Here is a 16,783-nt window from a genome sequence, read left to right on the forward strand (position 1 = left end):
TCTTCCCAAGGTTTCCAGTGACCTTGTTTGTGCTGAATTTGAAGATTAATCTCCCACTGATGCTCAGTCCTTCTATTTGAAATCTTTTTTCCCTTCCTTAGCTTCAAAAACTTTAACTATGCTCTAATTATCTGCTTCTAATGATCCCTCTCATTCCACATGGCACACTGTTTCAAACATGGGTTTTGGAGCCAGACAGACTTAGGTTCGAAACCTTCTTCCAGCTGCAACAGTCTGTCGATGAAAGTTGGGCAGGTAACTGAACTTCCCTTAGTCCCATTTTTTCCATCTGTAAAATAGAGATGATAACAGTACCCACCCCATCCGGTTATAAGGAGTAAACAAGACAATACGTGCAAATCACTTAGTTCAGTGCCATAAAGGCAAGCCCCTAATGACATTAGCTATGTGTGTTCTATAATCACAGGTTCTCTAAACAACCCGTCTCAGAGAACCTTTTTCACAGTGTCAAGACCTCTGTGTTTACACAGCTAACATCTAAATCACTAGCTACGGAAACTTGAAACTCCTGATGCCCAAATTGCATATATCCCTCTCTATCTATTAAAACTTTCAGCCTTTTCTATTTCAGTCAAATGAAACCACTGGTTTCACAGTCACCTTAAAATCATTTACCTCCTTTGGTGACAGAGTAAATCTCATTAATTCCTAATTTAGGAGACAGTATAGCATTATAGTTAAAGGCAAGGACCGGAGCCTGGCTGCATGTATTGAAGTGACAGTTCTGTAACCAGCATACTCTTGTTAACAAGTGACTAACCAAAACCTCCAACTAACGACAAACTGGACGCATGAACATTTCACAATTTCTATCTTTCTTTGCTTCAACCCATAGAAATACGCTTGTTAGATACTCGTTTGCAGACTCTACACACACAATGGCTTTCTTGAGCCGACAGTCTCAACAAGCTGCAGGCGGAGAAACCAGGCCCTGTGGTAGCCAGGAGGAGCCAGGATTGGAGGGTCACACACAGCTTCTGGCTTCAACCAAGTGCAGTCAATGATTCTCAAAGAGTCTCAGAGAAGCTAGATATTCAAAGCCAGAGTAACATAAACTGCAGATGAAAGCAGAATCTATTCGCAGGAGTATCTGAGCAGGGTCCTACCTGGGAAACAAAACGATGTTGCAAAACGATAGAAAACTGTTGCCGAACGAGGAAACCAGACAAGACAGTGACAGCCCGACTTCTGCTAAATTCCAGAGGACAGCCCTCCGAATTTTAAGGCAATTCCCTTGTCCCTCCTGCACATCCAGTGGCTACCAAAAATTTATATTTCAGTATTTCAAATTCTCAGACGTTCACAGTGTCATCTGAATTCAGATAATGTATAGGCTAGTTGATAATCATTTTTACATACATTTTTTTCTAGACAAATTTGCTCTTCAGTTTCAGAAAATGTACTTAGCCATACAAACAAACAAAAAACAGGGGGGAAAACCCATAAACAAATATTTCCCCCTGGTTAAGTTTATTAATCACAGTAAATGCAGTTCTATCTTACTATGTTTTCTATGAGGAAACTTCTGTTCTTTTTTTAGATTTGGAGAATTGCTTTTCCTGACAGAACCCCCAGAATTGAGAACCCTGAACTGCAAACTTGTCCTTTGTCCTCACTGTTTACCAGCCTTATCAGGGCACACATGGGTTGGCAATGTGATTCTAAGATAAAAATTCCAAAGATATAATTAGATGTTTTTCCGAGAACTATCACCCAATGCCATGAAAATTTGTTTGCTGTTTTTCACCTCATACTTGAAGGGAATGGTCTCACTATTTCTTGCCATTTAATCATGTTCTTTTAGATAAGTGAGAAACATTAACTTGGCACGGAAGAAAAATACATACTTTTTAAATAAACAACACTGAAAATACAGACTTTATCTCAAAACTTCTAACTGTAGCATTTCAATAACCACATTTTTCTTCTTGAAGCTTATAACAGCATAAATATAATGAAAATAATTTTATGCCCCTGAATTTAACTACGAATTATAAATGACAGAAAGATACATCCCAAGCCAGCGATGTATGAGCCTTCTAACAGTGCCTTACAGATTAATTAGTTCAATTCTGAAAAAGAGGATGAAAAGAGAAAAGCTGGAAATCACAGACACATATTTGCTACGTTGCAAAAGAATACTCTCTAGACAGTGAAAGAAGTGCTGTGAAAACATCTCAAGTTTTCTACTGAACTCCATCTTTGCTAAAAAGAGACGGAAAACCAGTTTTGCAAAAACGAAAAAACAAAAAATCTTCTACTGCCACCTGCTGGTAATTTGTAGTCAATGATTCTTAAAGATGCATGAACGACAAATTCCAGACTAAAGTGGGATCTTTTGACTTTTAAAGAGAAATAATCTTTGGATTCTTGTCTGTCTTCCTCCATTTATGGCTATCTATATAAAAGTTTATAATAAATTATAGATTCTATATAATATTGTATATATTTCTAGAAGCAGAGAAGTAGAGCCAGAAGACCACATTTTCCTGACCTCTACTGCCTCCCTCCCCAACTCACATTGCTCTGAAAGGAAGTCAGAGACTCTCACATTTCCATCCTCCCCTTTCCCACAAAAGCCAGTCAACTTAGTCCTAGGTCAGCAAGAACAACGTGAAACCGAATGGTCTTGGCAGACCTGTCTGCAGAGGGTTCACAACTCAAACATTCTGTCCGCTAGAGAAGTTTCATTCTCTCAGCCAAAGAACCACAGGCCAAATCCGTGTTTTTGAAGACTTCTCTAGAGGAAACTTAAACTCTAAGGATGTCAACATAGCATTGATGGAGGATCGCAAATGGGAGATCTGAGGCTGGAAGCAGAATACCCTTGTTGGCAAGATTCTGTAACTGGGGATATAAACATGATTTTAAAACTCAGAAAGGGTGGGGCCAGGTTCCTGCAGTCAGCTTCATTTCTTTTCTTGGAGAGTCTAAGAATTTTAAAAAGGCTCTGCTAAAAGGTTTTAAGGGAGACGATTATTCTCTTTAATTTAGAGGGTATTTTAAAACTCAAAGTAGATCGGTAAAGCATTTTGAGGAAGCAGTATACCAATTCTTCCTGCCAAAAATAAACTATGAAAATTACTTTTTCAGTTATTTCATGTCACAAGTCAGACAGTATAGGATTTTTCATGCCACATTGCTTCATTTATTGTAAAAATATACTGAAAAACATGGATTTGACTAACCATTTTCTCCAAAATTAATGTTAAGTACAATGTGAATCAGAAGGCAATGTCCCAACATATAAATCCTGGGTCTTTCTTTCACATCCTTAGACATGAGCAAATTTGTCTGGTAGGACACTGAAGAGTTGTCTGTAATTCTATGGTTCTATAATTAAGACTTGTACAAATTCTGCTGCCAAAAAATCACCAGAGTGGGTGGTGAATACAGCCAAGTAAACTCTAATTATGGAAGGCGGGTTTTCTAAGATCTTACATACAAGAAGGCAAGGCAAGATCAGACAGTTAAGATAGTTACCACGGCAATATAAATAGCCTTGTCAAATTCAGTGTAAGCCCCCACTTTGGTAACAGCTGTTACCTCGCATAGTTCATAGGTACTTTAAAACCCTAATCTGGGATCCTCCACTTGGAAACCAGCACTTACTTGTGCCCCCAAAAAATAGAGTTATGAAGTTTACACATGTCATTTTCACTCCTGGGACAAAAAAAGGCAACAGAAGTCCAATGCCCCAGATAATTTTCCATTTTCTATTTCAGCTCCTCCACTAGGTATTATTTTTAAAAGTTCTGTTCAAAATTCAATAAAATGCCATTACCATTCTAAAAGATAGGGTGCAAACGGTAAGTGTACAGCATAATAAGTTTACATAGATTGAACACATGCATATAATCAGCACCCAATTCAGAAAGAGCATTTTCTGCACTCCGGGGGTGTTCCCGCCCACTCAGAAAAGAAGAAATTTTATTTCATAAAATAATACTACCAAGTTCTCCCAATAATAACATTACATAGTATATTCTTACTGTCTGGATCTGTAATTACAGTCTTAAAGTAGAAGTGATTATGCGTTTTTCCATTTTCTTATACAAACAACTACACCCATCTTTCCTCTTATCAACAAACTGTGTGAACTTCTTATTCGCGTCTCAGCTCAAACGTCACCTCCTCTATGAAGGTTTCCTTGACCTTCATAGCAAAAGGAACTGTCCTCATTTATAATCACAGTGTAGTTTGTAAATAGTCTGTGTTTACACTTACAACACTAAATTATAGCTATTTATATGTACATCTACTGTTCTAGACTGAGAGCACCTCGTGGACAGAAAAGGCATTTAATTTTATCTTTTGATGGGGCTTCTGTGCCTTAAACTGTCTGCTAAAGCGTGACTCAATGTTTTTCACACTATTTCTTCTGCTATCGACACCTGAATAATTCTCCAAAAAAAGAATGTTCTACCAAACAACGTTCTATAATATTAAATGAAGCAAAATATATTATCCAGATGTTTTAAGGTATAACCATCTTAGCACTCTCCATATAAATAATTTATAAGACTATATTTTATTCAGATTAAATAAAATGTGTTAATTTTAATAAAGACACACATTAGTAATATATTTAGCATATATAACTTGACGCTCCAATGCTTTGCATAAGAAGCAGGTATTTTCTCGTAAGCAAGCGATGCTATCAAGGTACTTTGAAGAAGGAAGTTTACAAAATACACGTTTTAGGCTTGATAACACTCATTTCCTCTTACCGCTCTCCTCCCCCAATCCTTCTCCACTACAGAATCAAACAAGCTCATTTCAACTCAACTGAGATTAAACTTTACTTATACATTCGGTTCAAGAATCACAGAAAAAGAAACACAAACCCCTAATGAAAGCTGGAAATTCCAGTGCTCTCCTACCTGTGTACCTAAGCTGGCTGCCATCATGTGAGTCAGAAGCTTAGCCGCGAACATGGAATACCTGGCACAGAAGATATGGGAAAGAACAGCCAGGCAAAGACCTGTAGGAAGAAAAAAGTTCACATGTGGTTTTATAATCCATGAACAAACAATGGCATAGTGAAAATCTTTGGAACACTCAAGCACATAAGGCCCGCAGCCTGGCTATGCTGCACAGCACAGCATCTCTGCGAATGACTCTGTTGCAATGTTAATCTACTCCATTTTACAGGGCATACAAAATCTGCACACTTATCAATGAAGACCTAAGGGTAACTTTAATTTTCAAACATCTACGTGTTCACTTCCCTACTAAAAAGAAAGCACAAATTAAGGAGATTAATAATTTCATTAAGCTTTTGGTTTTCTACATTTCCATTACACAAGTTTTCCTGTTTAAGGAAAGAATCAAACTCCAATCTAATTTTCTAAGAACAGGTGGCTTGGCTAAATAGAGGGATTTAGGGAGGTGAATAGGATTTTTCAGGCATAAAATTGTGAATGGTACCACCAAAACTCAGGTTTGGTAATTACCCCTTTTTACCTACCAGGAATAGTTATATAATTACAACAGTGGTAATTATGAATTTTAAGAGCAATCTATGCTACGGGGTGCCAAAACCAGGTACTAAGTGTGTTCTTTCCCCCTGAGATGACTTTTAATCTAAACATCTATATTTCTTTTCCTTTCTCTCTCTTTCTCTCTCTCTCTCTTTTTTTTTTTTTTTTTTGGTGAGGAAGATTGTCGCCAAGCTAATGTCTGTACCAATCTTCCTCTATTTTGTATGTGGGATGCCACCACAGTGTGGCTTGGTGAGTGGTGCATAGGTATGCACCTGGGATCCGAACCTGTGAACCCCAGGCCGCCAAAGTGGAGCACATGAACTTAACCATTATGCCACTGGGCCGGCCCCCTAAACAGGTATATTTCTAAGTGTGGTGAAGAAAATTATTTTCATTTTCTTTAAATCTACTTGAATTCACCTATTTACACTACTTCAAGGGGATGATTAGAACCTCAGCACTAACCCACAAATCTTTTATCTTGTAATTTATATAAATTTATTTTAATGACAGGTTGTAAAAGCAGAGTGTATATATATTTTTAAAATACTTCCTGCCTTTTAAAATCTAAATGTGCTGCATATGGTAAGCCATTTGCTTTTTCACATAAGCCTTTTCCCTCCACTCTTGTCCTCAATAGGGTTATTTTGTCTGAGAATTATCAAAACCTGCCAACTGGCATGTGTGTGCTGCTTTGCCATGTACGGTGCCTGCATCACCTCATGTATCCACGCCTCCTTGACAAACAAGAGAGGCTGCATTTATCTAACATTTTGTTTTCTCATTATCTTCTCTGAAGGTATGGGACGAACTTTTAAAGTACATGTTGGCATAAGCAGACTGGGCATCTGCAAACTGGTGCACGGGATCTATGACTAAGTCTGTGTACAGAAATGCCTCTCATAAGTCCTTTTGGGAAAAGCTTTCAGTGGGTTTAGATTTTAATAAGGTAGATAAGGTTCCATCCAGGAAGTGAGCTTTGGCATGAGCCAAGGCTTTAGCCCTAGAAATCTGGAGTAATCCGTTTTTAGGAAGGCTGCCATGGGGTGTTCTGGGACAGGTGTGCAGGTCCTGGGGCTGCCTCCAAAATCCACCCACACAGGTTCACAGTCTATGCAGAAACTGCAGAGCCAGGCCCGGTCCTGCACTTTTCCTGAGGTAGTCTGTCAATTGCTGAAGCTGATGCTCTGAACACACTCACAAACACTTTGAATTTCCTATGATGATCAAAGCTAGCTTAAACTCAAGGTTTAAGAGTGTGAGTGTGAGTGTGTGTGTGTGTGTGTGTGTGTGTGTGTGTGTGGGTGGGTGGGTGGGTGGGTGTAACATACTGATTTAAAAGCAAGGCCTTGCAAGTTTTTCTCATTAGCGGCCGCATGATCACAAATATGTGCTTTACTGGAAGTTCATTGTGGTAAATGGGAACAATGTGAAGCGAGAGGATTAGCGCCGGGCAAAGGAGAAACAGACATGAGTCAACTGTTTTTTCTTATTCACAAGAAGAGCTTATTCACAGCCTTTTCCCTTAACTTGGTGATTTTCCATTATACTCCAATTTCATGATATAAACTTAGCACAGTTAAATTTGACCAGTTCAGGAATATTTAATTAAGTACATTAAGCTTCAATTAAAATGCTAGCATGACACCTGGTGGCAGTTCAGGATTCAAAGCCAGTGGCAGGAAAATGGGCAAGATTCTATTAGCCTATAACTATAACGTATGATGGTTCTCTAGAGGTGATTTTTTATTTAGGGGAGAAGAATGGTGCTAAAAAACCTCAGGGAGGCTGTGCCTTAGCTGGCCTTGGGAAAAGATACTGAATATCTTAGATTTATAGAAATAAATACTGCAGTTACCAAGTTTCTAAAGTTCTATATGCTAAGTATTTATATTTTATTTTTTTATTTGATATTGAATAGCTGTATTTGGCATGCATGATTTAAATTTATAAATCAGTTTTTGAAAAAAATTATAACAATTATTTGGTTTAAATTCTCTCAGTATAAATATGTAAATCACAGGATAAAAAATGTTATAACTATAAATAGAATGTTTTCTTAAAAATAAAGTATAACAATTCAAGGTATTACCTAAACTCCAACAGTTTTTTAAGAGCATACTCTAAACAGTTTTAAAAAAAATTGATTCCTTGGCAATTATGTAGAAAAAACAAGCAGCTAATTGAATAATTTTCCTTAATTTTTTTTCTAGCACTATGTAGATTACAGACTCAGTTGGAAAAGAGCAATTACTTAGTTCACTAACACAAATGACTTTTCTGTATGATTAGAAAGTGAGAGGGAAGATAAATCACCCTTAACAAAACAACATTGATAATCTTTGATTTAGATAAGAAAAACTCTAACGAGCTGCTAGATTCTTTTGCTCTTATCAAACTGGCCCAAAGATCTTCTTATCTATCTATGCAATATTTAAATGTCTGTATGTGTATAAGCATTTGTAATGTTTATACATGAATATGCTTATCCAGTGAACATCTCTATTGTTTGGTCAGTTAAGAATGTGATGTACTTGTCAAGTTACTGAAGTTTATCCCCCCACAAGTTCAGTATTAATACTTTTTCCCATGAAAATGTCTTTATTTATAAATTTTGTCTCTATGTATCTGTTTTCTCTACAGATAAACAGTCAAATGATCACCACATTATTAAATCAGTTATTAGCTTGTTAGCTTAGCTCAGTTTTTTCTATTTGCCCATCTAATGCTAGCTGTTAATGTCACTTTTTCTACTTTCTGTTGCTTGTCTCTATTGATTCCCACATTCCTGCAACTCTCCCCTCAGCACGATGCCTCTTGGTTACTGCTACTAATAAGCTAAGGGCAGGAAAACAAAACTGTCAAGCCTGAAAAGTTTTCTAGGTTGAACAAAAGTCAATATGAAACACCCTAGAGTACACAAGTTCGTAGGTGAACAGAAAAGATTTATTCCAGAGGGATGAGGTTGCCAAGAGACCACCTTCCAGATAATTAGGGTGTTAAACCTTCAAGGTTCAATACAATAGCCACAAGCCATACATGGCTATTTAAATTTTAACTAATTGAAGTTAAATAGAATAAAAAGTTCAGTTCCTCAATTGTACCAGCCACATTTCAAGAGCTCAATATCCAGATGTGGCTAGTGGCTACTATATTGGACAGTGCAGAACAGTTTCAACATCACAGAAAGACCCATTGCAGAATGCTGTGTTAAACTGTCCCAAGTGAAAGCAAGAAAGAGTATGCTATATTTCAGAAGAATTTTTATTAAAATAGCTAAAATGAGCTGGTTTGGGACTTGAAAATATGAACTTGACTTACATAGCCACAAGTACCTCTCATTACTGGAGGATGTCACATCAACACTGTATATTCATTTATTTATCAATTTAACAAATAGGTATTGAGAAACTGCTATGGGTCAGGGGCTGTGCTGGGCAATGGAGACACAATGTTCAAAAAGCTAGTTATTCGGGGGCAGGCCCAGTGGTGTAGTGATTAAGTTCATGTGCTCCACTTTGGCAGCCCGGGGTTCACCAGTTCGGATCCCGGGTGCAGACCTAGCACCACTTGTCAAGTCATGCTGTGGCGGCATCCCACATAAAACAGAGAAAGATTGGCACAGACGTTAGCACAGTGACAATCGTCCTCAAACAAAAAGAAAAAGACAAGCAACAAACGTTAGCTCAGGGCCAATCTTACACTCACACACACAAGACACACACACACACAAAGCAGCTTGTTACTTGCTTGTCTCTATATTTCTATCTGTATCTTCTCCCTCACAAGGACTTGTTTATGAGAGGTCATAGAACATACTTCTGGTCAAAGACATGTGCGGGAAAACATTCTGGGTGGTTTTCAGGAAAGTTTTCATCGCTCTTAAAACAAGATCCACTTAAGTACTTTTCCCTTGGCAGGCCTGGACATCATTGTTAGATGCTTGGAGCTGCTGCAGCCAGCTCAAGACCATGTAGGGATAAGGCTGAGAAAATAAAATCTTTGAGGAGAGCAAAACAGAACAGCGGGAAGAGGCTGGCCCCTGATGACATCGCTGAGGTGCTGAATTAATCAACCCTGGAACTAAATCTGCTTCTTTAAGATATTTGAGTTGTCTTCTGTTACTTGCAGCCAAGTTCATCCTAAATAATACAACTCTATGTACATGGCTAGAGAAATCCAACATTTTTATGCCATGGCAGAATGAAACCAAGCTCTCTGACCTCTTTATCACCAGCAGTTCTCACTTCAAACTCTTTTTTTAAGTTCTTACATCTTTTTTTTTTTAATTTTTTTTTATTTTTTCCTTTTTCTCCCCAAAGCCCCCCAGTACATAGTTGTATATTCTTCATTGTGGGTCCTTCTAGTTGTGGCATGTGGGACGCTGCCTCAGCGTGGTTTGATGAGCAGTGCCATGTCCGCGCCCAGGATTCGAACCAACGAAACACTGGGCCGCCTGCAGCGGAGCACGCGAACTTAACCACTCGGCCACGGGGCCAGCCCCAGTTCTTACATCTTTTTTAATATTCTTCTCGTGACTAACTTCCATTTCATAGTCAGAATGAAGTTATTTTGATATATCCTCCCTCATAATCATAATGGCTACTAAGATCACGATTACAGTAAATATGAACTTGGTATTTTAGGGAGAATTTGACACAAAATTTTAAGAAAATATCTCTTATTCTAAAAATTAATTTGACATGAGTAGGTATCTGGTAAAGTTACAAAAAGTTTTTTTCTGGAAAAACATTGGATTCTCAGCTTGTAAAATATAAAAGGAACAACTAAAATGTTCTTGCAGTTTAATAAACTTTGGACAAAAGAATAAGCAGTTTTAAAGGACTTTAGATTGTGTTGATTTACTTATCCTGTAAGTCTCATTATGTAGCAATTTATAGACAATTATTCCCTGTTACTTAAGTGTAAAATTGATATTGTGTTGGCATTTATACACTTACTAATTTCTAAAGTAAAACCATCAGCCATTTCAAAGGGAAAGTTTTAGTTTGACGAATGTGTTAAAGGATCTCTCCACTGGAGGAGAACAAAAAAGAAGAAGTGAAACAAATGTGAGGTCTGTGGTCCATCTCTACCCTCAGCTTAAAAGCACTGCAAACATAGGAGACCCACCAACAAGCGCATCAAACATGACCTAGTTCAAGTACTGATGTTAAAACTGAAATGGTTATGGAATGGTTCAGGGTCTTGTTAAGACCACAAGGCCACAGGAATTGCACTCAGAGTCAAAATCAGGATAATTCCACTCTGCTAGTCTGTCTTTGATAGTCCAACATCAACAGAGTCATGGGAAGCAGTGCAGGCTTCTTTGACATTGTCCTCCAAATAGTAACGTACACTTCAAACTGTGCTGAGGTTTCTTAATCATTACACCATAAAATTATGGCATTGTCATCTAAAGGTATTTTAAGTTGTATTTCTCCCAAGTCAGCTTTGAGGCAAGTTCCATAATGTTACACTAAGGTGCACAGTTATGTTTTATTTGTCCTCACTTTCCATCTTTTTAGCTTCAAAGGATAACCTTAATTTAATTTCTTAGAATTTGGTAAACTGGTTTAAAATTTTAAGTCACAGGTATATACGCTCATCTTTGATCTTTCTAAGCTGAGGATAAGTAAACTTTTTTGCCTTTATGCCCATTTCACATACTTTGATCATTTTAGTTGTTCTGCTCTACTATACAGTAACCAGAATTGGAACAGATACATTGTGATCTATCCTGATTTAAATAAAAAGGGTTAATTTCTATCCAAGTGTATTTTACCACATTTCATGAAAAGAACTATCAGATTGTTTCCAAATTCAGAGGGATATTTGGTGTGACCTGACCCTAAATTACAGAATGTGTATGCAAGACATATAAAATTCTCTTCTCTAGTTCCTGGGGGCCTATCAGAGGGATGAACATTCATCCTCCCCTGGAGCTGAAACTGAGACACAAAGACAGGACTTTATGTCCCCTGATCTATAGAACATGCAACATACGTTACACTACCTCATGGACAGAAGGGACCAAAAAACCCACTAATTTCAAATATGGCTCATAGTCAAAAGTAATAAAAGTAGATGTTGATATTTAGGTGTTGATTCTCAAAAACATGAGCAAATCTGTGAAACCTTTCTAGAGTGAGTTGCAAAAAATATGTACTTATTAACAATTTCTCAGGAAATATCTTGTGGTCATGATAGCCTTCTACAAAATCAAGACAACCTTCTCTCTTTAGTTTTCAAAACTCTTTGTTTTGATGTTCAGTATTTGCAACAAGGGATTTTTGTGGGTCATAGCAGTACTCAGATCTCTGATTCTACGGAAAAACATAAAAGGACTAGAAATCATTTTAGTGGGGGGTTGTTTTTGGCTTTATTTCACCATTCTATGAAAATTCTGTGAATATATTAGCATTAAAGTAAAACAGGATGTCTCCATTTGATTTTGGAACTACACAGACGTAGAAGAATCTATTAAGCAAGAAATGTTATCCTTATGAAAGACGTGATTAAGAATAAGACATTATTAACTTTTGCTATGCAATCTAAATTAGGTTCAGAATTCAGAAACATTAAGGAAAATGTATAATTTTATAAAATAAAATTATAGTGGAAAGATTTTAACAACCAGGACAAAGAACAATAATTAATTACTTGTTTCTACCTCCACAAAAATTTCCTAATAGATTCAGATTATTAGGAGGACTGTTTGCACACCAAATAAAAACGACATGAATTCAATGATAATCACATTTACAAACAAAATATCATTAAAACAGGATATCAGAAATGTCTGAGTTCGTATATCTACCACTCTGCTATGTTAATACAATTTAAAATCATACGTTAAAGGTGGGGAAACTGAAGTATAGAGAAACTAAGTAATTAGCCTCAGGCGCTACAACCAGCCAATGGCAGAACCAGGATTTGAACCCAGGCAGTCTGGCTCCAGGGTTACTCTATACCCAGTTCAACGTAGAGCACATTGTTTACAGAAGCAGCTGTGGGGCTGTAAAAGATGACTCGGAATGGGCACAGAGGGGGTGAGGGTGGGGATAGGAATACAGTTTAAGGAATTTTCATACTCCCAACCATATAAACAACACAGCAAACAAGAACAATTCTATTATTTGGTTATTCAAAGTCAAGGTATAGGTAAACAGTGTGACAGACAATACAGTTCAAGTTCCTATTCCTGCAGAAATGGGGCCTAGATGCAGAAGGTGAAAGACAATTTATCTTTAACACAGTGGTTGAGCATATTTAGAGCTCCTAGGTTGTAGAATACAAATCGACTCATGGGGCATTTTTTTTTTCCTTAATGAAAATACAAAATGCTTTGTATATATTATCTCACACCATCCTGACATTCCTCTGCAGAGCCTGCTCTCTAAATCACGCCACTATGCACACTACCCTTTCTCATTATCTAGTTTCTGCCCCACACTCTATTTCACATTCCTCGTGAGTTGGAACTATGTCTTGTTCTTTCCTATATCCTCAGGACAAAGTTGGCCCTCCATAAATATCCATTGTATAAATTAAGGAACAAATAAGACCATGGGAAAGTTTATTTTCTCCTAGTGCTGATGAATTGTAGTATGTTTGCACCTTGCATATATAAAAGGACAGTGGGAAAACAGACTTTCATTCTTATAAATATTTAAAATTATTGATTCAAAAATACTCAACTGACCTGAGATACATATAAATCCAGAAGAGAAAAAGGCTTCATTGTACGAAGACAAGTTGTCAGTCTGGGCGTAGACGGCGTACACGGACATGTAGGAACAGGCACATTCCACATAGTCTGAAGTGTCCTCAACCACTTTGCAGAACTCACTGTCAGACAACCAGCTGGGACAAAAACACAATCGTCACTGCTCCTCTTTCATCAATACTTAGGGTGTTGAGATGGCTTTTAAAGGAAAAATAACTTACTGAACTTAAGTGTTGTTCACTCAAGACTTAAGCTGACCTCATTTTCAAGAGGAAACACTGGAGGACATACGTTGTCCAAGACATGACGCAACAGATCCCACAAGACACCTTAAGAGCAGCCTAAATACAAACCAAACCTGCGAAAGCATTCCCGATACCGAAGAAGCCAGTCCTCTCAACAGAGCCGTACCAGGTGCTTCCTAACCTGTAGCAAACACACCCTGGGTTTTCAACAGAAGGCACTCCTCCTTCACCTCCAAAACTACCGAAAGATCCACATAGCCATTACACGTGTAGTGCTCATCCTTCCTCAGTTTTCACAATTCCTTGTATTTTGAACCACATAAATTATTTATATGCTTTTCTAAGTTTGCTTCCTTATCTTTTTTGGATTGGAGCCAGTTATATTACATAAATGTTTTCCAGGTCTTTTTCAAGTGTTTCTTACTATAAGGTCTGGCTTTTAGCACAAAAACTTTGTTATGACTATAGCAACTGTGGTGTCCCACGCCGAGCCTTCTGAGCCTCTTCCCTCTTAGCATCTCTTGACTCCTTTCCTTTTCTAAGGACATAAAACTTCTTCACCCAACTGCAGATTCAAGCTTGAAACATTCATTACTAATTATACACTGAGGATTACAGAGTATCTATGTATTAGGTTTAAGACCTGTCATCAGGCATTAGACATTTCAATTGAAAATTATTTTTTCACAAAGAAAGTGAGAGACTAACCAGAATCCTGGCGTTTGGAGAACAGTTGGTTACCTAAGCTGTTAAACCTATTTAGAATTTTAGTTTGTGCAGCTGAAAGTTAGTAATAAACAGAATCTAGTGGCTGACTTGGACCCTAAACCCTCTGGGCCAGCACTGCAGGACCCTACAGCATTGATTGAGCTCTGAGTAACAGAACTGCTCAGAAAGTTGAGACCTTAAGCCAAAAAGATTCAAAGAATCATTCTCTTCTTCCCACTCCTATGTATGGATTTAATGCCAAAATGTACTCTAAGCCATATGTGGCCTGGAATTATAAATCCCTGAAAATCCCTCTAAACATAGAGCATCAGTTCTAGAACCACAAGCCCAGATAGAAGGGGTAAAGAGAATTTCCTTTCCAGCCCAATAAATTAACCGATAACCACAGCAAGGTTATCTGAATTGCACAGAACTCAGGCTAAGTCCCATGAAAGCTGTAATAATAAAGAAGTAAATAATGTGTTAAACACCTATTTAAATTATTTGGCTGCATTTGCTACCTGCATAATGTTAGACCATTTCCTATGCTGCTTTGTCTTATTTATTGTAGAGCTTACTCTCTAAAGTCTCACCTGAGGTGACCGTCAATTCTCCCATACAACATCGGACCCAATGGTACTGAAATGGGGAAGGACCAAATTCTGATTTTAAACAATTAATAAGTACCTTGCAGCAGCCTGATTCCAAAGGAGACACAGAGACGTCTGGGGAACAATTCTAGGCTCGGCAGCATAAATCCTGTAGACAACCTCATTGTTGTCAGTCAAGGGTTGTGAACTCTGACCTTTCACACTCAAAGACAATACCTATATCGTCAAAAAGAACAGAAAATTTAACAATATTTTAAAATTAATGTTATGACTGAATCTCACATTCTGAACTTTGCTTCATTTTTCTAGTCACTTTAGTCACTTGCTTACTGCCACTATCAATAGTCTTAGCTTCGTTATGAACGTAAGGCCTCTCAGTAGTTTTTCATTGCAAACCATTCTACTTCCGTTTCCATTACTGAGTGGTCTTCAGCTGACAACACTCATACTGATTATAATCGTTGGACTTCATCGCAAGTGGGGTATATAATAGCATACAATATTAGTGAAAACTCTATTTTTTCACTTTCCCTACTTCCATATATATTTTACTCAATCAAACACAAAGGAAATATTTCCAACTATTTTCGAGACTAAACATTCTACAAATAGTTCATAGAGATGGGACATGCCTCATAATTATCTCACCATGTGGAGCACTTACCACAAATCTGATCAAGCAAATGCATTCTGAGGAATGTGTCTGCTAAAGAAAAATCAGATTCCAACCAGATTTTTCCTAATGATAGATTACCTTATTTCTCAGGGCAGGAAGAACGTTTCCAGTTATAAACCACTGCTGGCTGCTATACTCTGTAAACTGGACAAATTCACATGTGCTTTTCCCAGTCATTATTTCTGCATCCTGGACATCCAATAACCTCTCCGGAATTCGAATATAATCACCTTCCTTTCCTTCAAACTTGTGCCCATTGATCTGCTGAGGATACCAGTGAAGAGCCAGTATTGACAAGTAGGGGCAACTGTCCAGGATGGTTTTGCTTCTACAACAGAAAAGCAAAGCCTCTGCTAAAATGGCATGCATCATATATATATGATATTATGTTTGTTCTATATAGCCATTTCTATTTGCTGAAATGCATCACCATGACACGGCCAAGCCAGACGCAGTACAGAAAATGTGCTTTCAGTTCTCTTATGGTTGTCAGGGTTTTTTGCACAAAACCTTCTGCATCCTCTTTCTGATGCCCCTTGTAATCTAAAACATGGGTTTTTGAAAGCTGTTTAACGGATATCAGATACAATCTGTGGCTATAAAATGAACTTTTTTGTAGTCACAGCAGCATTGGTGGAACGGGTTGAGGAAAGGGCACACCACTGAACCGAAACTCTCTACTATATTTAAGAATATCATAAACCTCATATATCTAGAGCCATGCTTTCACTAAGTGCTTACTACACCCCTTTCAAACCCGTCAGAGCATTGGTAATGTAACCATGTGACTGGTAAGAAAAACAACCCTGAACAGTGGTTTTTATTCATTTAACAATTCTGTTTTGAACATCCCCCAGGCATAAGATCCCGGACTCAGTGAAATTGCTTCCAAACCTCAGTGTGTGTTGAAATCACTTGGAAGCTTATTTAAAAATAGACATTTCTAGAGAACACCCCAGACATACTAAATCAGAATCCTTGCCTGGGGAGGGTGATGGGGTTTTAGGAATCTGCATTTTTTAACCAGTCCCCAAAGAATCTGATACATCTTGTCTGTGAGCCCATCATGTTTACAAGGAGGAAATACAAAGATGAATCAGATCTGAAACCTGCCTGAAAAAGTTTAGAGAATATTAGTATTTTGGAATAAAAATTATGCATTAAACGTTAAAAGTTATAAGGACCAACGGATGTACAGTATGTATAATTATATCATTGAGTACAATGGGGCTGAGACCAGTGAACCTCAGCCACATGACCCCTCTTCCAAACCCATGGAATCTACTGAGATTTAGCCCGTCAGTGCC

At 37.7% G+C, this 16,783-nt stretch overlaps 1 protein-coding gene across 1 annotated transcript in view; it reads right to left on the minus strand.

The window, feature by feature from the left end:
- Positions 1 to 16,783, minus strand: part of ADGRV1 (adhesion G protein-coupled receptor V1) — a 456,854-nt gene that overhangs the window by 261,598 nt on the left and 178,473 nt on the right. The window contains exons 73-76 of the mRNA XM_046668226.1: positions 15,555 to 15,804; positions 14,877 to 15,016; positions 13,213 to 13,373; positions 4,905 to 5,005 (exon numbers count right to left, since the gene is read on the minus strand). Coding sequence (XP_046524182.1) covers positions 4,905 to 5,005; positions 13,213 to 13,373; positions 14,877 to 15,016; positions 15,555 to 15,804 — 652 coding nt within the window. The remainder of the gene's footprint in view (positions 1 to 4,904; positions 5,006 to 13,212; positions 13,374 to 14,876; positions 15,017 to 15,554; positions 15,805 to 16,783) is intronic.

The sequence above is a fragment of the Equus quagga genome, chromosome 7 (assembly GCF_021613505.1).
Source record: "Equus quagga isolate Etosha38 chromosome 7, UCLA_HA_Equagga_1.0, whole genome shotgun sequence".
Lineage (NCBI taxonomy): Eukaryota > Metazoa > Chordata > Mammalia > Perissodactyla > Equidae > Equus > Equus quagga.